At 40.0% G+C, this 24165-nt stretch overlaps 1 protein-coding gene across 1 annotated transcript in view; it reads left to right on the forward strand.

The window, feature by feature from the left end:
• gpat4 (glycerol-3-phosphate acyltransferase 4) overlaps positions 1–24165 on the forward strand; it is a 49240-nt gene that overhangs the window by 13898 nt on the left and 11177 nt on the right. The window contains exons 3-9 of the mRNA XM_034169908.1: positions 6590–6659; positions 6762–7062; positions 15115–15189; positions 15295–15384; positions 22054–22147; positions 22337–22452; positions 22675–22730. Coding sequence (XP_034025799.1) covers positions 6590–6659; positions 6762–7062; positions 15115–15189; positions 15295–15384; positions 22054–22147; positions 22337–22452; positions 22675–22730 — 802 coding nt within the window. The remainder of the gene's footprint in view (positions 1–6589; positions 6660–6761; positions 7063–15114; positions 15190–15294; positions 15385–22053; positions 22148–22336; positions 22453–22674; positions 22731–24165) is intronic.

The following is a 24165-nucleotide window of genomic DNA, read 5'->3' on the forward strand; positions in this document are numbered from 1 at the left end:
TAGGCACCACTTCCTTTGGATATATTATGGTAGTCATCTTGGATCTTTAAGATTTCCACCATCCAAAAAACTGACTGCCAATATCTTGGGTTAGGACCGCTTAAGATCGCAGTCTTGGTTGGTGTCTACATTTTGGGGGGGCAAGGAATACAATTACACCATTTAGAAAAGGATCAGATAGTTTTTTATGAGCATAAAAAAGAAAACCTTCACATAATCTGAAAAAAGTCACGTATATACTCTTAAAGTACTGTAGTTAGGGAATATACTGCATAAACTCTTAAGAATCATGTGTGACAATATATTATCACACCCCGCTGCTTATGTACTTTATGCTTGTCTTACTTCTCACAGTGACTGCAGAGTATGGTGCACTTCCTTTGGGCCTTTCTGCATGAGCACCTCACTCTTCTTGACTCTTGCAACTACATTTGACTAGTTCACTGGAGGCTGTGGAGGCCATAGGTAATATGGTCCACACAGGAAGCTATGAGTGGCTATTCTTCTGATTCCGAACGTCTGGGCTCAGTGCTAGTTGTTCACTCTGCTCACTGGTGGTCCACATTTCACTCTGATATACAACTTGCTTTGAATGCTCCAAAAGTGCATCCTGGGTTGTGGGAAGTGTCTCCATTGTCCTTCTAGAAAAACAGCTGCTTTCTGTCTTCATCCACATGTTCCAGCTCACAGGTTTTATCATATAGAATAACATTGAAGTGCTTCAACAGCTAGAAATGTTGTGCATTAGGCATGTGGAGATTAATCGATACTAATCGGTATATAGATACAAACGTGCGCAATGCGAGTGCATCGATTCAGTTGATGGGTTGAAGCGCGATGGATCGCTCACTGGCTGCCCTTTATTGTCCCCCCCCCCCTTCTCTTTTTGATGCACACTGAATGCACCACGGACAGAAAGCCTATTTCTACCACAATTTAATTTAATTAGCTTATAATGCGCCAAATCACAGCAAAAGCCGTCTCAAGGTGCCTTACATTAAACAATTTAACATAAAATTTAAATAAATAATTAAAAATGAATAAAAAAAAATTCAAATACATAATTAAAAACAGAAGTAAAAGAATGAAACAGATAAAAAAAAAAACTATGCATAAGAAAGAGAATAAAAATAGGTTTTCAGTCTTGACTTAAAAATGTCCACGGACCTCGACTGCCTCACAGTTGCAGGAAGACTGTTCCACAAGGTTGGTGCATGATACGAAAAGGCTCTTTGACCCACTGACGACTTCTTCACCCTGGGAACACAGAGAAGTCCCGCATCCTGCGACCGCAAAGCCCGGGCCGGCACGTAAAGTTCCATCAGATCAGCCAGATAAGATGGCGCCAGTCCATGAACACCCTTATAAGTCAATAACAAAACCTTAAAATCTGCTCTCACAGAGACAGGGAGCCAGTGCAAAGATGCCAGAATGGACCTTCAGACCTTCTACATGTCAGACGTCTGGCGGCAGCGTTCTGAACCAAATGAAGACCCCTGATGCTGGACTGTGGTAACCTTGAAAATAGAACATTACAATAATCTAGTCTAGAAGAAACAAAAGCATGAATCAGGGTCACAACAAAAATGTTGACGTCAATAGCCTTTTTGGTTAACGATTCCCTTATCGGTCCTTCAGTTTGGGACACTGGAGCGGCCATTGTTTTTGAGCGTGTTTATCGAAATGATCATTTCTCCACATTGATTGCAGACTGCAGCGGGTCTGCCTCAAGCAATGAAGCAGCGCTTTGACCCGCTGTTTGCTGGTTCTCTGCTTCGCTTCCAATGGCAGGTCAGCATTGTCTTCATTAACCCCTCTCAAAGCCATTTAAAGATATGAATTGTGAGTCAGCTTTGTGTGGATTAAAGTCACGGACTGGGACTCTTCTTGCGGGCAAGAAATGAGAATCGTCCTCCGTTCCACACTGGAGTACACAATGGTTCTCTGGCATGAGAACTGGTGTTGTACGAAATTCAGTTCCCCTGAAATAATAATAATAATAATCTCTGTTTTGTGGGACTAAGCTTGCAGCTCCAAAGAGCCATGCAGATTCCGGTCAGAATTAATCACTTCAGAGTGATTTGCCATTTTAAATCAAATCACAGTTCTTTCCAAATGTTATAATAAACAGTAAACTACAACAGACTAAAAACATTTTTTTTTCTCCCAAAATGAGATGTCCTCCGTTTTTTTTAATGAATTACATCCTGACATGCAGCACAGCTAGCTGAAGAGCTCCACTTAGTCTGTGGAGTTACATTTGTGCCATTGATATCTGAAAGGAAATGCTTTTTACAAAAACTACAGATGTTGTTTATTTCTATTTATGTCCAGAGATCAAGGATCCAGTGACCAGTTTCATATTTATTTACTTAAGACTCAATTAAATGTTGACGTAGAAAACCTGGAAAGCCTACTTTTAGTACACAGAAAATATTGATAAGGGAATCGATAAAGAATCGTATCGATAAGCGAAATCGATAATGGCATCGATATTGATTTTAAAATCTTATCAATACCCATCCCTAATCGTATCGCGTCCCATTGCATTGAGTAATTGAATCACCATTAGATACAAATCGCATCGGGAACAGGGGTGAATTGTGTCGTATCGCTGGCAGTGTATTGAGGTGCGTATCGAATCGTTGTCAGTGAGATTCACATGCCTGTTGTGCATCAATCTCAGCTTCTGTGTAAGGATGAAGTGCCATGTAAGTGAAAGCACGTCACATCTTCATAGCAACTCCATGCCTCCCATGCAGACTTTGCCATATCCTGTAAAACTGTGGAAGACAGGGAGCACAAGGGATTTGTCCCTACCCAAGTCTTCATTGATATTATTGATGTGATGATATGTAAAATTCTTTCCTGCACCAAAGGCAACCCAAATGCTCACATCTGGGCACAAGGTGGAACTTGCCAGTGAGGATCACCACAACATCCGTGTTGACGTTGCATGCCAGACAGCTGGTACAGCCATTCAGAAGGGCATGTATGTGGTCAAGCAGCTTCGTGTCTGGTTCTGTGTGATCACATTGTGCCTTGGATCGATTGGTTCCCCAAAGAAGAACTGTGGTACTAGAAGTGATAATTTCCTTGTCTATGGGGCAGTCCACAGTGACAGACTTGTTGGAAAGGAATGCTAATTTCCTGTTTGTTGATCAGGTCACACAAAGAGGTGGCCGTTTCCTAGCAGCTTGTTCTTACCTGCAACCTTTCTCCGAACACCCTTTCCTGGCTTTTCTGTAGTGGCTTCTTTGATGCTCCTGGGGATGTATGTGTCCTATACTGTATCAGTTCTTTCAGAGTTTTCTAGTTGTTTATGCTTGGAACAAAGACCTGATTAGCATAATCGCCAAATGTCACATCTCTTGCTGCCCATTTATCAGAATTTCTTATGATGTAATTAATCTTTTTATTTTATTTTTGAGGAAATAACCATCTCATGCTTTCCTAAATCATAGTGTTGTGCTCATTGACCCTGAAGATGTATGCTTTTACACCAAGATTGTGATCCTAAGTGGCCTAGAAGCTAAGTTATTGGTAGATAGAGGTTTTTACATAGCAGAAATCTTGAAGTTCCAAGATGGCCACCATAATTCACCTGGAGGAAGTGGTGCCTATCAAAAATAGAAAGCTCAGGCAATGGGTAGCAGCTGGAGCAAAAAATGGTGCTTTTGTCTGGAGCATCCACATCAGTTTGCTGTTGCCTGACTGCATGCTTTAAAAGTACATTAACACTATCATTTGCTGTAAATATGCAACAAGTCTGTTTTATTCACACAGATTATCAACGGTGCATTGCTTTTCCTCTGACCACTTTTGTAGTCCTTTAAGACATTTTGTGCAAATAATAATGCCAAATACAAATTTTCAACAGTGGAAATATTGTTGTATCAATATTACACTGTGTCTTATTTTTATGACTACAGTTCAGTACTACTAACTGGAATTGACGGGCCTATGAAAGAAATCTGAAATCTGTTCATTAAAAAAAAAAACCTCAAGGAAGAATTAGGATTTAATATTTTTTTTGTTTTGTTCCCCCAGTACATTAGCTGCTGAATTTAAGCATGTACATTGGATTGACTTTCATGTCTTTTAAAGTGTAGGTGACACACAAAAAATGTTGATTAAAAAAAAAAAAAATCCTGAACAATAAAAGTTAAGTGCGCAGGTGAAGGATAAACAACAGCTGTCTGAAGCCTGCGCTCTATTTCAGCTCTCAGCTGCGGCAATATTGTTGCTACGTCATCACCAGAACGGGATCTGCTGATTCAAGCGCAAATCAATTGCAAACACAGCAGAGGTCGAGCTGCTTTTGGACGATTTGTTTTCTTTCTTTCTGTTGTGGAGCTTTTTTATTAAGTCCAGTCTGAAGGTGATTTTGAAGCAGCTGTGGGGGACACGGCCCTATTGTTTTGAGCCTTATTTAGACCACAATAAGGGAGACTAAACCTTGGAGGAAGACCTTCAGTCTGAACACAGTGACTATATTGGCAGAGGTCAGAACACAGAATGGTGATTATAACATAAATAAATAAATAATGCAGGCGATTTCGGCATGCAGGTAATAAACTTTTTTTTCCAGCTCTGTGGTCATAATCGACTGATTAAAATTTTTTTTTCAAAAGTTTGTTTTAACTATCCTTGACATCAGGAAAAAAGGGAAGTGTGGATTTATTTGTTTTTTTTTTCTTTCTTAGAAACAGGTACATACATTTCAAATCTGAAAAATAGCACGAGGGACTGAAAATATCAGCTATTTTTAAAATAAATCTTGTTTCCTTCTTGAATACAGTTAGTGTACTGTATGTTCGTAGCATGATCAACATGCTATTATTAAATATTAAAACCATTCACACAAGGGGTAAGTAATATAGTCTTACCTGTCCATTTTAGTGAGATCATCTAAACAAACTGATGAAAACTTTTCCACCTTTACAGAACGACATCTGAAAATAATTTAATTGCTTATGTCCTGGCTGAAGAAAAGTCCATTTGCTACACAGCAGTTTGGTGCCAGGTTACAGCGCCGGCTGTAATCTGCTAATTGCGGTTGATGGATTGAGTCTCTGCTGTGGACAAATCCTCCTCTTGTTCCACCGTGAGCCACTTTGCACTACAATTTGAAAGACTCCCAATCTCTCATCTGCTGATAATGTGTCAGTCTGCATGCGACAAAATTATCCTATGATGCACAAAACAATAAAATCATATAATGTGAAAATACTCAGTTTTGCCTCCATGTCGAGTGGAGAAGCCGCAGACACAGTGTGTGCACGCTCTTCAATGTAAGTGTTCCACCTGCCAATCAAAAGGATTCTGCCAGCGAGAATGAACCATGCTGACACTGAATACACCATGCAGCTCCGACCCGAACCACTCGGTTTAAACGGGGCTGTCAGTAGCCTGTAAAAATCCTTAAATTAAAGGGGCTATTAAGATGATGGTTCCGGCACTGATGCCACTTCCTCCTTCTTCTCCAATGTCAGGAATCGCCCGTACGTTCCTGGTTTTTAGTGCCACACAGTTCAAAATCCAAATATTATCTTTTCAGTAACTGTGCACCAGGAAAGGATGAATTTCAAGCTGTTGTTTAATTTTAGTCTTAAATACTCAAAACAAAAACCCATTACATATAGTGTCACCTACACTTTAAGGCCAAATCACATTCTGATGGATATAGCAAAAGGATTAGTTGCATATTAAAATTTTTTGTCCATTGGCAAGTTTGTCAGTCTTGTGGACTTGTGATGCTAATGGGCAGATGATGTCGCATTTCCACGGAGTTCTGTGCAGAGCACAAGTATTTTCCTGGTTTACGAACAAATATGCTACATTTGAGCAGAGTTTGGCACTCTGAAAGCATGACATCATGTTTCCCACTTGAACAGCTCTGCTTTGTCACCGTTCTGAGAGAGGGAGAGAGCCAGAGAGGGGGAGAGCAAGAGCTAGGTAGAGAGGGAGAGACCGAGAGAGACGGACTGCGCTGTGTATTTCTTGAAGACATGGAGCTGCAGTTAGTGTGTTGGCCCTTTCTCTGCTTGCTGGATTTTGACCCATCAGAATGACAGAATGAACCATTGGACACCCGCAGGAAAAATAAATGACATGCAGAGGACAAAATGGAAAACAAATGTGAAAATAGCGTAAAAGTTTTCTGCCTGATCTCAAAGTTTTGAACATGCACAATACTTTCTGACAAACATGGCGGATATCTGCTGAAAAGGAGCGCATTTTGCGGATGACAAAAGGAATTTAGTTGGTCAGAAATGAACGCGAATGTATAGAAACAATTCATACGTTTCGTTGATCCATCACAGTGACTGGAGCTTTGCAGTCTTCGATGTGCATGTGCAGTATTGAGGAAAACACAAGTATCAGATCGGGACTCTGTATCGCAATATTAAATGACTTGGAGTGGAGGTTAAAAAACCTGATTAGGACACCCCTGCAGTTCAATAGTTAAACATTGTGTTATGTGCTTAATTCTCGATTACATGCTTACAGGTCGACTTATTGAAGTAGCAATAACATTTTTACTATGTTGATTGTTTGTGTTGTTATACCTATTTTATTCTTCTAGTGGGCTACACTTCGGATAGAGCGAGGTGCAAAAGAAAAGAATCAACAGTTATATAAACCGTACTCCAATGGTAAGATGTGTTGGAGATGTATTTTCCTAAATGTGTGCATGTTAAGGGCATGTATTTGTTAAACCAGAGTATTGCTGATAAATTCTCTCTGGGCGTCTTCAGCTATCATTGCAAAGGAGCCTACCTCCTTGGAGGAAGAGATCAAAGAGATTCGACGTAGTGGCAGTAACAGAGACCTGACCTCTGCACCTGAGTTTGAAATGTCAGACATCTTCTATTTTGCTCGGCGGGGAGTGGAGAGTATCATGGACGATGAAGTGACCAAGCGATTCTCTGCTGAGGAGCTGGAATCCTGGAATCTGTTGACACGCAGCAACTATAACTTCCACTATATCAGCTTGAGGTTGACTGTATTGTGGGGACTGGGCCTTCTGATTCGCTATGGCATCCTGCTCCCTCTCAGGTAACCTTCATGTTGGTAGTATTTGGATACTAGTAAGTAATTCTTACCATGCAAAATCTTTTGTACTAAATCCATTGCCTAAGGATATCATTGGGTGACGTGGCTTGGCACACTGGTTGAATTGTCCCTGAGCAAGGAAAATTGAAAGTAGTTGGAGGTATGTGACTGTCACTTTGGATGTGTGCAAAATGTGCAAATTTAGCTTGTTCTACAGAGACTAAACCATTAAAATACCAAAATTAGTGTTTATTCATAAATACTAGAATAGAATATGTTAAAAATTTTGTTTGTTTGGCAATGCTGATCTCTTTGCAAGAGAACAATGGTCCAAGTCTTAAGGTCCTCGTACTTATTGTACTGTTATGAGACTTTAACACTAACAAGTGATGTAAGGTGATGACTAGATGTCTGTGGAACAATGTCTCTTCAGAGGATCCTTGGGGTTGGAATGTCATTATATCAAATGAGCAGCAACTTGGAGATACTAAAATAAGGAGTATTGCACCAGATACAGTCTCAGGGTATTTTATAGGTTATAGCTGTGTACATTTGAAAACATACAACTTGATACCTGTTTTTAGTTATGTTTTGTTCAGATTGTTTTGCAATGCATGATGTTCTAGGACATCTGATGTTATCAAACCTCTTACTGGAAATGTTGCAGAACCATTTGAAGTCCCAAAGTTGTCTCTTTTGTGTTCTAAAATGCTTGGATAGAAATTTGCTTTAATTAACCACAAAAGCCATATCGTGAAATGCCTTCTTTATGATACTATGGATGGTATTTGATAACATAGTTTAATATGTTTGTATTGGAGGGTGTTTGCAGTGTATATCTACACTCAGCAAAAATATAAACGCAACACTTTTGGTTTTGCTCCCATTTTGTATGAGATGAACTCAAAGATCTAAAACTTTTTCCACATACACAATATCACCATTTCCCTCAAATATTGTTCACAAACCAGTCTAAATCTGTGATAGTGAGCACTTCTCCTTTGCTGAGATAATCCATCCCACCTCACAGGTGTTTCATACCAAGATGCTGATTAGACACCATGATTAGTGCACAGGCATGCCTTAGACTGCCCACAATAAAAGGCCACTCTGAAAGGTGCAGTTTTGTTTTATTGGGGAGGGGGATACCAGTCAGTATCTGGTGTGACCACCATTTGCCTCATGCAGTGCAACACATCTCCTTCGCATAGAGTTGATCAGGTTGTCAATTGTGACCTGTGGAATGTTGGTCCACGCCTCTTCAATGGCTGTGCGAAGTTGCTGGATATTGGCAGGAACTGGTACACGCTGTCATATATGCCGGTCCAGAGCATCCCAAACATGCTCAATGGGTGACATGTCCGGTGAGTATGCCGGCCATGCAAGAACTGGGACATTTTCAGCTTCCAAGAATTGTGTACAGATCCTTGCAACATGGGGCCATGCATTATCCTGCTGCAACATGAGGTGATGTTCTTGGATGTATGGCACAACAATGGGCCTCAGGATCTCGTCACGGTATCTCTGTGCATTCAAAATGCCATCAATAAAATGCACCTGTGTTCTTCGTCCATAACAGACGCCTGCCCATACCATAACCCCACCGCCACCATGGGCCACTCGATCCACAACATTGACATCAGAAAACCGCTCACCCACACAACGCCACACACGCTGTCTGCCATCTGCCCTGGACAGTGTGAACCGGGATTCATCCGTGAAGAGAACCCCTCTCCAACGTGCCAAACGCCAGCGAATGTGAGCATTTGCCCACTCAAGTCGGTTACGACGACGAACTGGAGTCAGGTCGAGACCCCGATGAGGATGACAAGCATGCAGATGAGCTTCCCTGAGACGGTTTCTGACAGTTTGTGCAGAAATTCTTTGGTTATGCAAACCGATTGTTTCAGCAGCTGTCCGAGTGGCTGGTCTCAGACGATCTTGGAGGTGAACATGCTGGATGTGGAGGTCCTGGGCTGGTGTGGTTACACGTGGTCTTCGGTTGTGAGGCTGGTTGGATGTACTGCCAAATTCTCTGAAACGCCTTTGGAGACGGCTTATGGTAGAGAAATGAACATTCAATACACGAGCAACAGCTCTGGTTGACATTCCTACTGTCAGCATGCCAATTGCACGCTCCCTCAAATCTTGCAACATCTGTGGCATTGTGCTGTGTGATAAAACTGCATCATGGTGTCTAATCAGCATCTTGATATGGCACACCTGTGAGGTGGGATGGATTATCTCAGCAAAGGAGAAGTGCTCACTATCACAGATTTAGACTGGTTTGTGAACAATATTTGAGGGAAATGGTGATATTGTGTATGTGGAAAAAGTTTTAGATCTTTGAGTTCATCTCATACAAAATGGGAGCAAAACCAAAAGTGTTGCGTTTATATTTTTGTTGAGTGTATAAAAATGGTCAAGTAATGCACAGATGAAAATGATGAACCTTGTGTTTTATCTGGCTGTGTATAATTATTATTTTGTAGATATTAATGTCAAGTAATTAAAAACAGTAAGGCATTGTTTGTCTTTAGGATACAAATAAAAGTTACATCATTCAGCAAAATTTGTTATCATGACAGGCCTATTTCCTACATGCCATTTGTATAGTCTGCAACGATCAGCCAGAATCTTACCAAAGCACATTTTGTATAGCCGTCTGTTACTTACGTAGACTGACTGATTTGTTGTACTGAAATGGCATGAATTCACTTTTTTTATATAGCTTTTTAATGTAACTGATAAAAAATTTTAGATTCATGGGCCTTGGATACTATGGCATCAAAAGCTGCCAAATATTTGTCTGGAAAAAAAAATTGTTTGAGGTGAGTACTAAAAGGACAGCCTGATTATGTCTGGCTTCTATCACTTGCACTGTGAGGTGAGCGTCAGCTTTGACACACTCGTCCTTCCCCTTGCTCGGGTCATAAGCCATGGTCTGAACTTCTTTTAGTGACTCTTATGTTGGGTAAACATGCTAAAACTGCATTTCCCATAATGCATTTGTGGTTCCCCTGTGAATCACAACAGTTTTGTCATGCCTTGAAAACAGTGACAGCCCTCCTGTTGTACCAATGGTCCTCTGGCACTTGCATGGTTCAACTTTGCATTAAAGGTGTAACTTAAATTAAAGAATTCTTCCACTTCACACTGAAAATCTGTACGTGCCCAATTTAGACAACATAAGCGAGTACCCTGTCATCTGAACAGGTTTTCTACTTATCTCAGATAATCAGACAGCCATTAATATTGAACCTTGCAAGGCTGTCCCATTGTGTCATGGCTGCAGCAAAGTACAGCACCAGCGCAGAGTTTCTCCACATCCCCCCTCCCCCCAAGAATCAAAAGAAGAACCAATTGCTGTAGGAGTGACACAGCTGTTTTAGTCAGACATGGGAGAGATTAAACCCCGGGTGTAGTATGGGAGTTCCAGGCAAAACCATTCGGAGACATTTCCTTCCGACACACATACTCAGCGTGGATATGAATGTTATGGAAATACTGAGCTTTCACAGATCTCTTTGAACCTTCTTCAAGGTCACAATGATTATATAACATACACATACTGAACAAGATTACAAATGCAAGTTTTAAAATATTTTATGAATGGTGTGGTAAAAGATGCAGAGTTTTTATTTCCTGTGAGTACAGTAGGTTGATTTCTATTGTTTGTAATCCACAAATGTGTTTAGATATGTGTGATGGTTTGCCACTCTTTTTTTGAGACATTGCTCCCTCCAGACAGGTGTGGGTTGTTGTAGCGCTTCTGAAAGAAGATAACCAATATTCAGACAATCCTTTTATTGGGGATGTTAAAAGGCCACCCCAAAATATCCTGAAATTCAAGTCAATTTATTTTATTTGTATGGTGCCAAATCACAACAATGCTGCCTCAAGGTGCTTTGCACAAATAAAGTCTAACCTTACCAACTTATTCGCTTCTTCTTTTTAGTGCACAACACCAAAAAAAAAAGACTTTCATCCAGGATGTCTCTGTACATTGCTGCATTCATCTTTCACTCAATCCTGACTAGTCTCCCAGTTCCTGCTGCTGAAAAACATCCCCACAGCGTGATGCTGCCACCACCATGCTTCACTGTAGGGATGGTGCCTGGTTTCCTCCAAACATGATGCCTGTCATTCACGCCAAAGAGTTCAGTCTTTCTCTCATCAGAGAGAATTTTATTTGTCATAGTCTGAGAGTCCTTCAGGTGCCTTTTGGCAAACTCCAGGTGGGCTTCCATGTCCCTTTTACTAAGGCGTGGCTTCCCACTGGCCACTCTGCCATACAGGCCAGATTGGTGGATTGCTGCAGAGATGGTTGGCCTGCTGGAAGGTTTCCACAGAGGAATGCTGGAGCTCTGAGAGAGTGTCCATCAGGTTCTTGGTCACCTCCCTGACAAAAGCCTGGGTCCCACCGAATAATGAAAGATGAATCATGAGCTACGCAGCATGTTTTCTTTGCTGCAAGAGGTTTCTTCAACTATCGTGGGAGAATGGTGGCTCTTAGGGGCGTTATCTTCAGTTAACGAGGCTCCTCTCTGAGCGTGGCGCTAATTTCAAGATGTTCAAAATTTAGCAACAACAGCATGGGGCAGTTTGTGTATGAGGTTTTAGATGCATGTGTGTGGTGTTTACGAGGCTAATAAAAACCCATTATCCGTGCACCTGGCAGCTACACAGGACCTGAGAGACTATTTTTGGTGCGGCTGCCCTCTTGCGCACACAGTTCCACCTGCTCTGTGCACTGGACGCTGTAAATAAAATGGACTGCATTTATATATCACTTTTCCATCAGCATCAGACGCTCAAAGCGCTTTACAAATAATGCCTCACATTTACCCCGATGTCAGGGTGCTGCTACACAAGGTGCTCACTACACACCGGGAGCAATAGGGGATTAAAGACCTTGCCCAAGGGCCCTTAGTGATTTTCCAGTTAGGCTGCAATTTGAACCGAGGCTCTTCTGGTCTCAAGCTCAACACCTTAACCACTAGACCATCGAAATCCAAACGAGCATTTAGGCAGAACGCCAGCTCACAAAAGAGTGATTTTTCAGTCAGTAATGGACGAACACAAAGTTAAAATTTGGATGACTGCTTAAAGTGGATGTGTGTTTAAAGCTGCAAAAAAAAATAAGTCCTGTGAAGCAGAGCTGTGCAGCAACACAGAAGGAGAGCGCGCAAAAGACTGATTTTGTAGACCTAACACAAAGTTAAAAGTTGTATCACGATGATTTGTAAGCTGCAGAAGAAATGTATATGTGTGTGTGTGTATGTATGTATGTATGTATATATATATATATATATATATATATATATATATATATATATATATATATATATATATATTGGTGGTGGGCCGTTATCAGCGTTAACGTGCTGCGATAATGTGAGACTCTTATCGGGCGATATAAAAAATATCACCGTTAATCTATTCTCAAAGTTGGGCTGGGAGCTGGGTCTGTGCCTCGAAGCTTCGTTTAACGTTGTAGTACATATGCCAGGCCTGTGTGTGGCGCTGTAATGTCCCCAGAAAAACAAACAGAAGATGAAGTAGAGCAAGCGCTAATCAAATTAGCACAAAAGCTACATCTTTCCAACGCAACAAACAGGGAAATAAAGCCTTTTAGGAAAAAGGCGGTCCACGCTGATCATCTAAAATAGCTTACTGCCAATTTAAAGCAAAGCAGTGTGTTTGTTTTGTTTTTTTAAACAGTTTCGTCCGCTGATATATATATAAATATATATATATATATATATATATATATTAAAGTGATCCACTAAAATGGCCATTTCATTGTGTATGCAGAACGGTACCACACGCAAAACAGCGATTTTGCAGAAATAAACAGATGAACACAAAGTTAAAAGTGGGATCACGGTGTGAAAATGACTGTTTAAAGCCAGGGAAAAAATAAAGCCAACAAGCCACAGATGGAAAGGAAGCCAGTGAGAAGGAGCACAGAGGCGGCTGTCCATGAATCGGAGAACAGCAGCGCGTGTGCGCAAATGAGCAATTTTGCAGAAATAAACAGATGAACACAAAGTAAAAAGTGGGATCACGGTGTATGTGTGTGTGTTTAAAGCCGCAGAAGAAATGGAGCCAACGAGGAGCACAGAGGCGGCTGTTCAGGAACACTTGGTTCGGTTCTAGCTGGTCTGGTGCATTACAGGTGGACAGCAGCCTGGCGCACAGCGCACAACCGCGGGACTGTACTGGAGCGTCTATTTTTGGACTGCATTTTAAAAAATGTGACATCTTTAAATGCTGCTGTGAATCTGTGAATTGAAACCTCACACTTTAAAGGGACCAGGTGTGGGAGGGCTGGAGATTTGGACCAAACCCATGCCTAAATGTGCGCCAACATTGCGTTATCATGGCTGATGCGAGCCATTCGAGGCTCTAATGACAGGTCGGCCATGGCTCACTAGAGGCTGCTGTGTGGCACATGCGGGGTACAGAGAGGCACCTTAGTAGCGGATACGTGATAGTTGAAAACGTGGGTCATTCTTCGAATAATCGGTGACACACCCATGCGTGGGTCATTATTCATGGCTTATTATTCGGTGGGACACAGGCTTAAGGCTCTTCTCCCCTGATCGCTCAGTTTAGACATGCTGTCAGCTCTAGGAAGCGTCCTGGTGGATCCGAACTTCTTCCATTTACGGATGACGGAGGCCACTGTGTTCTCATGAGGACCTTTGAAGCAGCAGAAGTGTTTCTGTACCCTTCCTCAGATTTGTGCCTCAAGACATTCCCTTGTCTGTGGTCTACAGACAATTCCTTTGACTTCATGCTTGGTTTGTGCTCTGACATGCACTTTCAACTCTGTGACCTTATATGTAGACAGGTGTGTGCCTTTCCAAATCATGCCCAGTCAACTTAATTTACCCCAGGTTGACTCCAGTTAAGCTGTAAAAAACATATATATATATATATATATATATATTAATTTCATCCATTATGAATAAGGCTTACATAACAAAATGTGGAAAAGTGAAGCGCTGTGAAAACTTTCTGGATGCGCTGCGCGTTTCCATCTGATGCAGGCATTCAAATCACTTTACTTTGGTGCCTCACATTCACCCATTCACACATTTCTGTCATGCGAGGCACTCTACTGCATACCTGGAGCTACTGAACTGAGCTTAACTGGCTAAAGTGCAGTGTGGAGATGAAACAGGCTACAAATCCAGGCAACATTCTGGCTACCACACTACATAGAGTATTCCTTTGTTCGGTGCTTGTACAGATCAGGATTGGTCTGGCACATCACTAGCATGAAAGATTTACTTTGTCTAAATCATGGCTGAATTTCATCAGCACTTTTTCCAGTACTGAATTATTTGTATTATCGTGATTAAGCCGGCTTGTTGGCCAGCTAACTGTTGCCTAATTTGCTATCCACCAAGTTCTACAGTGACAGAAGAGACTGTTGTGCTTCACATCAGTTTCAAGAACCTCACTATTTTGGATAAATTGAATAGCTTGCCATTAGAGCTGCAACAATTAATCAGTTAACAACTATTTTTATAATCAAATCATTCTAAGCAAAAAATGAAAAATATTTCACTTGCCAAATTTTTGATTTCATCTTTTTAAATGTAATTATTTTCTTGTTAAGTTTATTAGCAGCTTTACTCCTATCTGACAGTAAACTAAATATCTTTGGGATGTTGGCACAACAAGGCATTTGAACGTCTCATCTTGGGCTATGGATAATATTGATCAACATTTTCCACTTTTTTGGACATTTTATTAACCTAACAACTCAACTAATCAAAAAAATAATTGATTAATGCATCAGTTATGAGCATAATAATTAGTTGCGGTCCTTTTTGACACGTCATCTTGGTGGATACATTTATTGGTAAAAACATGAAAGTTTCTATAGCTAATGTTCTTGCATTCAAAATCACAAAGGATGACTGATTACTTTTAGTTTATTGAATTAAAAAGTGTAATAACTTTATCTCCATGTTTTTGGTGATCACATTGCATATCTCTGGCATTAGATTCTGTCTAACCTTCCTGTTTCTGCCTCAGGGTAACTCTTGCCTTCACTGGTGTCGGTCTCCTTGTATTCCTCACTTCTCTTATTGGGCTTCTGCCAAATGGAAAGTAAGACTGATTACCAACATTTTACTAAATATCATCCAAGACTGTTGCATGTAAAATGTGAAGCAGCAACGTGTATAAATGTTACTGTTCTGTACTCCTTTTCAGGATGAAAAACCTGCTGAGTGAGAAGGTCCATTTGATGTGCTACAGAATATGTGTCAGAGCTCTCACTGCCATTATTACCTACCATGACAGGTAAATAAGATTCTGTTGTCTCATGTCCAAATGGTTGTGAAAAAATTCTCTCCTGCATATAATCACATCCAGGCCACTGTAGGAGCTCATTATTATTTGCCTTATTTTGACGAGATTTTTCAGTCAGCCGTTCTTCTGGTTCCCCTGTAACAGGTGCAGCCAGCGTTAAAAATCTATACAATAAGTGTAAACCATAGTGGATAAACAAGATAACAAGTAATAAATACATACCCTGCAATACAACTGCATCCCACTGGTTTTACTTTTCCTTAAGCGACACACATCAGACGGGAAGAATTAGTGTCCTGCTGTCCGATGCTGCTTTTTGCTAAACAGTAGATGTCAGTAAAGCATATGTTATCTGAGATTAGGGAAAACTGGGCATAATGGGATTGGTGGGTCCATAAAACTACTGCACATTCAGTTTTGAAATCTTTGATTAGGATAGAAACAGATGAGGACTAGTGAACCTCTTATTTTGAGCTATGCTGACTTCTTTTAACATAATTTGCAGTTGTGTTATATACTGCTTTACATAGTAATGTTGATGCAGTGGGACATGTCTGGCAGGGCTCCAGCCTGCAACCAAAATGGTGCCTTATCGACAGCACATAAGTTTCACATGGATGTGCTTGTGCGATTGCATGATTTGTTTTGTTTCAGCTACTGTTGGCCGACCTAAATGTTTGGGTTGAAAAATTTTTTTTTGACCATTTTTCAGAGAATATGAATAATACAAACACTTTTTTCGCTCATGATTAGTGGTTGGGTGAAGCCATTTATTGTCAAACAACTGTTTACACTTTTTAAATCACAATAACAACAGAAACAACCCAAATAGCCCTGATCAAAAGTTTACATACCCCTGTTCTTAGTACTGTGTTTTGCCCCCATTAACAATCAGTGACAACTTGGAGTTTTTTGTGGTAGCTGTGGACAAGACTGTCTGATGGTAAAGCTGCCACAGAATATGTCTTGGACTTTATTTACATCAGTTATGAAGAAATAAGTATGGCACTCTATGGTAAATCTACAGTTCTCAAAAACTGAGTGACGGTGCAAGAAGAAGAGTGAGGAAAGACACCAAGACAACCCAGAGGAAGTTATAGGCTTATGTGGTTGTCATTGGAGAACTTGTGCACAGTGCAAATTCTGCATTTTGCACTACCACTCTTAACTTCATAGTGGAATAGAGCGGAGAAGGATTTTCTTTCACCAAAACAGATCAAATATAGGCTTGCTTCTCAGATGTACCTTCTGGCAATTTCTAGCTAAACTTTCAGGTCTTCTTTTTAAGAAAATCCTCTTCTATACCACTTCATCATGTAGCGCCTTGAGACAGCTTTGTTGTGATTTGGCGCTATATCAATGAAAATAAATTGAAGATGTATAACTGGTGATACAAAATGCTAAGCTTGCACTGTGTGTAATTTCAGTGGGAAGAGGAAGGGCACCTCAGACTACTCACTGCATTGAGCCTCATGGGTCCAGCCAAGTAAATCATAAAGACAAAACATTTCTACATAGAAAAGCTAAAGGCAATTCAACCAGGGTACAACATTGAAAATTATGCTTGGGAGCTGCATGTACAATAGGAATACAGCTTTTTTGCAACCCTATAGCCCTGTATCATAGTCTGATGAGCATTTGCTAGAAAACAGTGAAAATAAATGTTTTGTGCTTTGTGGTTTTTTGTTTGTTTGTTTTGTTGTTGTATTTGATCAAAAAAAGTTCACCCATGACTAACTGAAATTTTTATACTCTGTTGCATTTGGTGGATTTCCAAAAACTAGAACCCTGTTTGAATAATAAACAAAAAGGGAAAAAGCATGATGACTCAGTAGTACAACTAATCACCACTGAAGACTTACAAATGCTAATGCTTGAAGAATTTAATGAATTTATTGAAAGCCAACATTGCCCATATTCAAACAAGTTTTGCATAAGTGTACAAGCATGGGTTCCTGGGTGACCTTTTTTAAGGATAGCTCAAGAAGTGAGTTCACTTTAGTTACTTGCACAAAACCTCATCTAAAGATGATACAGGAAATTTGTTTTTGAGGAAAAAAATTAAAAAGTTGTTTCCCTAATGTACAACTGTTATGTTGCACCAAACTTGTCTTGCCTTCAGGTACAATGTTATTTTTATTTATTTTTTTCTTTTCTCTTAGTTGAGATTAAACACTTACTTGAATGGACACATTTGGTAGCAATTTGACAGGAATCTGACAATCTGACAGGGCAACTCTTACCCAGAGGACTTCACAGTCAGAGACTATAAGAGCAAGTTTATGCTTTGTGTATTTGCTCAAGACTAGTCGAAATTGAAGTTTGCCCTTTAAAACTCACTGGCATGTCTGTGGACTTGCTTGTGGAACTGGCTTAAACACAAACCCTTTCTTTTAGAAGTTTTAGCTTTGCCGTTTTTATTTGTGTGAATTTATGAAAGCGAGGGCATTCATGAGGCAAATTCAGGTCCTGGGTAAAAGGGTTTACTTGATAGGAGAGTGGTGTAACGCACAGTTTTCATAAAGCACACGCAAAGTATTAACAGGCAGGGATTAAAGTTCTCCATTGCTATGATGGATTTCTGTCAGTTGGGCTGCCAAAATGCTATATATGAGATCAATGGAGATCTGATGAGAATTTAAAATAAATAAATAAATAAAAGGTGGGGTCGCGGGTCTTATTAGACTGTTAAGTACGATGTGCTGCTTCACCGATCACAGATGTATTTTTTTTCTGTGAAAATTTGGATTTCTGCTTTTTTGAGATTTTCCCCAAATATTCAGATTTTTGACGATCTTTGCAAGCCATCATGTGGTCCGCAGATTGCTCCACTGCGAATGGTGGAACTCTTTATCAGGTGGGATTTCTTACAGCACGTCTCATTGGTCAGGTTTCTGAAATGATGATATCATAGCTACACATCTCTCACACAGTTGGACTTTTTTCCATGATAACGAATTAAGGTATTTCCAGACATTGTATTCTAAAACAAGGGACTCTTTTGTGGGTAAGAGTTTGTTGGCAGGCTGAGGTGATGAATCTGACTCAAAGCTGGCAACAGGTGAGATTAAAAGACTTTATATTTCCTCTGTTTTGCTTTTTGCTTGCTCTTTAGACCAGCGGGACAAATATCACAGTGCGACAGACACCAGTTCTGCACATGCTACACGTCATCTTCTTTTTTTTTTTGTGGAAGCATTAGAGCGCCACATACAGCGTGTTCAAAGTGTGTTTGGGCTCATACGTTTTGATGCGGTGCCATGTTTCGTAGGTAGGATGAAATGGTGAGGAAGCTGAATGCAACCAGTGTCAGGACCACCCGAAGTAGCGTCACGTGGAAAACTGTGCCTCTGTGACCACACTAATACGGTGAAACACAAAGTTACCTGAAGGTCCATGCAGTCAACACAACAACTTCCAGCAATGTTTCTCACTACAAAGAAGGCTATCAACACTTAGTTATTTGAAAAAACATTCTTGCAAAAAACATTATTTCCTGAATTTCTTATGTTAATGAAGTGATGGTTTTCCCCTTGATTCTGGGTTTTTGCTGAAAGATGGATCATTTGTTTTCCCATATGTTGCCAGTGCTTAAAAAGCCGTTTGCCTGCAACCGGATTTTACTATGAGCAAGCGGGAAATGGCTGTGATAGTTAAAATGACAATAAAAGAGTAAAGTTTGATTTGGGTCCCCAAGTGGCTCAGGTGTCATATTGCCTCCGTAATATCTTAGTTCAGTGTAAGTTGTTTCATTTTCACTGATACATGATAAAGCAGCAATGACATGCAGTTTAAAAATGTATTTTTCCTCATGTCATCCACAACCTCATTGCTTTGAATCTACACAGCTGTGAATGACAAATGTATTCTACTATTGAATATCAATTCAAATACGTTTAATTGAATATTGTTTACTGTGCATTCTGTGCATACTGTGCATTCTTGTGCAATATATAAAATACAAACATTTTTCTGAGCAAATACTGAGTTTTTGTTCTATTCGTCCTTAAAATTGTGCTCAAAATGCACCATTTGGTACTACGGATGTGAATCGTTCAACAACTCACGATTCAATTCGATTCCGATTCTTGGGGTGACGATTCGATTCAGAATCGATTTTCGATTCAGAGAGCTCTGAGAAATAGTTATACTTAAAAAATGTTTATGTTTAAGAAAATGCAGCTTTACAAGGTTAATCAAGTGATTCTAGATGTAAATTTACTTATCTGCTTTGCTCGTTCGGAGTTGGCTGGCAGTTTAGCGAAGCGCTGGTCAGTAGTCGGCAGATAACGCTGCTCCCCTCTTTTAGCTCCGGGTGATAGCGTAGCATGTGGGCTTGTGGATTTGAAGTGTTTCCGAAGTACTTGACTTTCATTTTGCAGATTTTGCACACTGCATAAGTCATGTCAAGCTCCTTCTTACGCAGCAAATAATAAAATCCAAAATGCGCCCAAACATTTGCCTTCAGCAAAGACGGTACTGGCTGAATTAGCTCTTCGTCCGCCATGCTAAGTTACAGCCACTGAACTCTGCAGCGCACAAGTGTTTGAAGCACGCCGGACTCCCCCTCGCGGCGACATTGTAGTACGGAAGTTGTTGCCTGACAAACAGTACATGCAGCGACTAAGCAAGAAAATGTAAAAAAAAAAAAAAATGCTTTTTAAAAATCGATTCTTGGACATTTTGGATCGATTCAGAATCGTAATAAATAAGAATCGCGATTCGGACGTGAATCGATTTTTTTCCGACACCCCTATTTGGTACCTTGTTTTCAAAATATTTTAACGGGGGATGCGCCCCCAGACCCACACCTGGTTTCATGTGGCTTTGTATGTAAACAAAGTTGTCCCCTTCCATACTTCAAAGTTCTGCGAATTCCTCATGGTCATTCAGCATTTGATAGTTATCACCACGTTTGTGTTGCTTGACTCTTTGATTTGTCCTCCACAGTCAGTGAGCATACACATCACCAACACACCGTGTCAGATCCCCTGTTGACGTCACAGTGCTCCCATTGAGGTCTTGACCACAGCCGTCTATTGTCATTACCCACTGTCGCTTTCTCTTTGTGGTCACACTTCTTTGAAATCGGATAAGGTTGTGCAGTTTTTTCTGTCAGATTCACCGGCTCCTGGTGTCGCAGACCGAACGGCCCCCCTAGAAATCGGTCCGCCCTGCCTTCACTGCGCATGCGTCATTCGCCGCAGTTTAGATTATCACCTCATTTCTGCTTAAAACTGACTTTAGAATAATTTAAGAGGTTTTTACCTTGTCTTCTAATGGTTAATAATCCCATTAATCCATTTGATTGTTTTTGGTGAACAGACACTGTCTCAGACGAGCTGCTGAGGCCTGAAATGATGCATGGGCAGTGGAAGCAAGGTGGGCCAGTTTTTAGGGGGTGGACTATTTGGTTTGCGACACCGGCATAGTTTCCACTGCAGGGAACGCACCTTAGAGTGAGAGTTTTTTTTTGTTTTGTTTTTTTTTCCCCCCAGCTGTGAACGGTCATGTTCCTGGAATTTTTGCACTTCTCCATGACTACAAACCTGACAGTAATGGTAAACAAATACTAAAAATGACAAAATAAAGTACATTATCCACATTTTGCAAAATGAAAATTATCACTGTATTAATGCTAATGGGAATGTCTTTATTGGCTTGAAAAAAGAAAAAAAAACAAATGTTCACTGCTCAGTGCATTTTGTATCTATTTCCCCACCCCCTCGCCCTTCCTTCTTCTTTTTCCTGTATGTGGTAGGAACAATTGGCTGCCATCATGTTAAAGTGTGTTTTATTTATCAACTTATATTTTACTCTGACTCCCTCCCTCTTCCAAAGACATGCAAGTTAGGTGAATTGGAAACTTCAATTTAATTCAGTTTATTCATTTTATATAGCGCCAGTTCACAACACTGTCGCCTCAAGGTCCTTCACACAAAATGATAAAAAAAAATGATAAAATGAATAAAAAGATTAAAAAGCACAATTAAAAGATTAAAAAGGCACAAAAAAAAGTTTAAAAAATTGGTCATAGATTTGAATGTGTTTGTCCTTGTATGTGGCCTTGTGATAGACTGGCATCCTGTCTGGAGTGTGCCCCACCTCTTGCCCTATGAGTGCTGGAATAGGCTCCAATTTTCCATGTCTTCCTTTTTTCCTGTCTTGGGGTTGTGTATTCAACAACAGCACACATATAAAGTATGGGCATGTGGAATAGACACTAGATAATACATGTTCTCTGAATGGCTTCACTAGTTAGTGTATCTGTCATTAGGGGTTATCTTGTTGCAACATGTATTCCTTCTAGTCATCCTAAAAATATTCATCTGACACTGGAAGTGTGCCACTTTTCTATTTCAAATCAGTAACTTGATCTTTGGAATGTGGACAGCGTATGCTCTGGTACTAACACACATGGGCTTGTTCCTTTGTAGAGGGGGAAAACATCGCACAAAACCTTAAGTAAACATCTATGAAGAATAGCGGTGTTGGCTTGTGTTGCTTTTTTTTTTTTTTTGAATTCACTTATACATCAAAAGTGTATTTTGAGAGTGTTAGAACGGTTAGCCCTAACCCGCAGTACTTTCAGTTCCGGATCAAAAATGCTTGTGAAAGGATCTGTATTAACAATTGATTTGCTTGTCCCACGTTTCCCAGTGAGAATAAACCCAAGAACGGAGGAATTTGTGTTGCCAATCACACTTCACCCATCGATGTCATCATCCTGGCCAGTGATGGCTGCTATGCAATGGTAAAGTTACTGCTGCCTATCAGGACACTCGCAAAATATTTGCACTGTTGACATTTTCTGTGACAGCTGCTTGACTGTTGAAATGACATTTCAACTACAAATAGATGTAAGGCTATTTGCATGTGATAGATGTGATCAAAATAGATGTAAGGCTATTTGCATGTGATTGTGTTTTTGTTTGTGTGTCAGGTTGGCCAAATTCATGGTGGCTTGATGGGTATTATTCAGAGATCCATGGTTAAGGCTTGCCCACACATTTGGTTTGAGCGGTCAGAAGTCAAAGATCGACATCTAGTGGCCAAAAGGTAGAAATGAAAGCGCTGCTTTGTTTTTGTCTGAGCAATTTAAAGTATGAAACACACATTTAGGCTGCAAGGATTGTGTTGGTTGATTTTAAAGTAATTATATTAAGTTTGTCTGTCAATCTCTCAGAATTGAAAAAAATAATTCAGACCTGAAATTATCTCACAATTGACGGTTTTATTGTTTTTAACACTGGGATATATTTATTATTTGTTTTAATGCAGATTGAGTGACCATGTGCAAGATAAGAAGAAACTTCCCATTCTCATTTTCCCAGAAGGTAAGTCTGTTCTTTGGAGACTGTAAAATATGATATAATTCATTAGATTAATCTATGTTTGTAAAGTTTTCCTACATGTAGGGCTGTCACAAATGACTATTTTGATAGTCGACTAGTCGGATCATACGTAATTTCCTAAATTTAAGGCCTGCAGCATTTTCCGAGAAACGTCAGGGGATGAAAACATGAACATTTCCAAATTAATGACTATTTCTTAGACTTCATTTATATCAATCATTCAGAAATACAAACAGTGTGGTACTTTATAGGAAATCTGTGTCAGGTAGGCAGTTCTCAAAAACTAAATGTCCATTCTGGAAGGAGACAAGTGAGGGAAGCCACCAAGACACAACTCTGAAAGAACTTTTGGCTTCTGTGAGTGGAGAAACTCGGAATAGTGCAACATTTTTATTTTATCTTCATTTTACATATAGTCTCAACTTTTTCTGATTTGTGGTTGTTTCTGTTGCATTTCTTAAATTACAGAACTGCTTTAATGAAAAGTGTGAACATTTTATTGCGTTTAAAAACTTTGTGGAGCAAATGCAACACCAAACTCTTATAAAGAAGGAAAAAATACACAGATGTGCAGGCAAACTTTGATATAAACTGAACAGAACAATGCAGGCTGATTTCACTCCCCATATTTTTTGTATTAATGAATCAGAATAAAATAAGAGGTAACTCACTTTGAAATAATTAAAACATATAATAAGCTTATAGCAGCTTATAATAACTTTGAAAAATGACAAAAATTAGCAGCTTGTATTTTTATTCTGACTCCATTTTAGTGTGATGAAATCATTTTTAAAAGTCTTTTTTTTTCTCCTTATCAGTCATGTTTTGTGCTTAAACACTACATTAAGCTTAAGATTGAACAAATAAAAATACCTTTGGAAAATAACAGTCGTTAAAGTTCAGAGTTCTCACCTGCTTTATGTGATCTGTGCATCTGAACATCACTGAAAGTGCAGAGAGAAGTAAAGGCAGCTCCATGGTTTGGTTAGTTTTTTTTTTTTTTTAACATGTTCACTCGGGTTAAAATCCTCTCTTTCTGCTCTGCGCTCGCTGTCTCACGTGCACTGATGGTTCTCAGCAGAATGTAACGTCTTGTGCCTCCGTTCAGGAATCTTCCTCCTCCATCCTCTCCCTTGCAGTCTACAATCGTGCACGCACACACACACACCCACCCACACACCCCGACAGCTCCTTTGGTAAACTGCGCATTTTAAACGGCTTTGAACAAGACGCCCACTGTTTTAATCGGCCGTCTTATACAAATTTGAATGTCCAAATGACGGCCGAACGGCTCGCTGCCTAAAACTATGAATGGAGAGAAAAACAAAGACTTAAATAAAATAAACGACTCGTCGACTACTAAATTAGTTGTCGATGGTTTCAATAGTCGACGTAGTCGTGACTAGTCGACTAGTTG

Source organism: Thalassophryne amazonica, chromosome 5 (genome assembly GCF_902500255.1).
Source record: "Thalassophryne amazonica chromosome 5, fThaAma1.1, whole genome shotgun sequence".
Lineage (NCBI taxonomy): Eukaryota > Metazoa > Chordata > Actinopteri > Batrachoidiformes > Batrachoididae > Thalassophryne > Thalassophryne amazonica.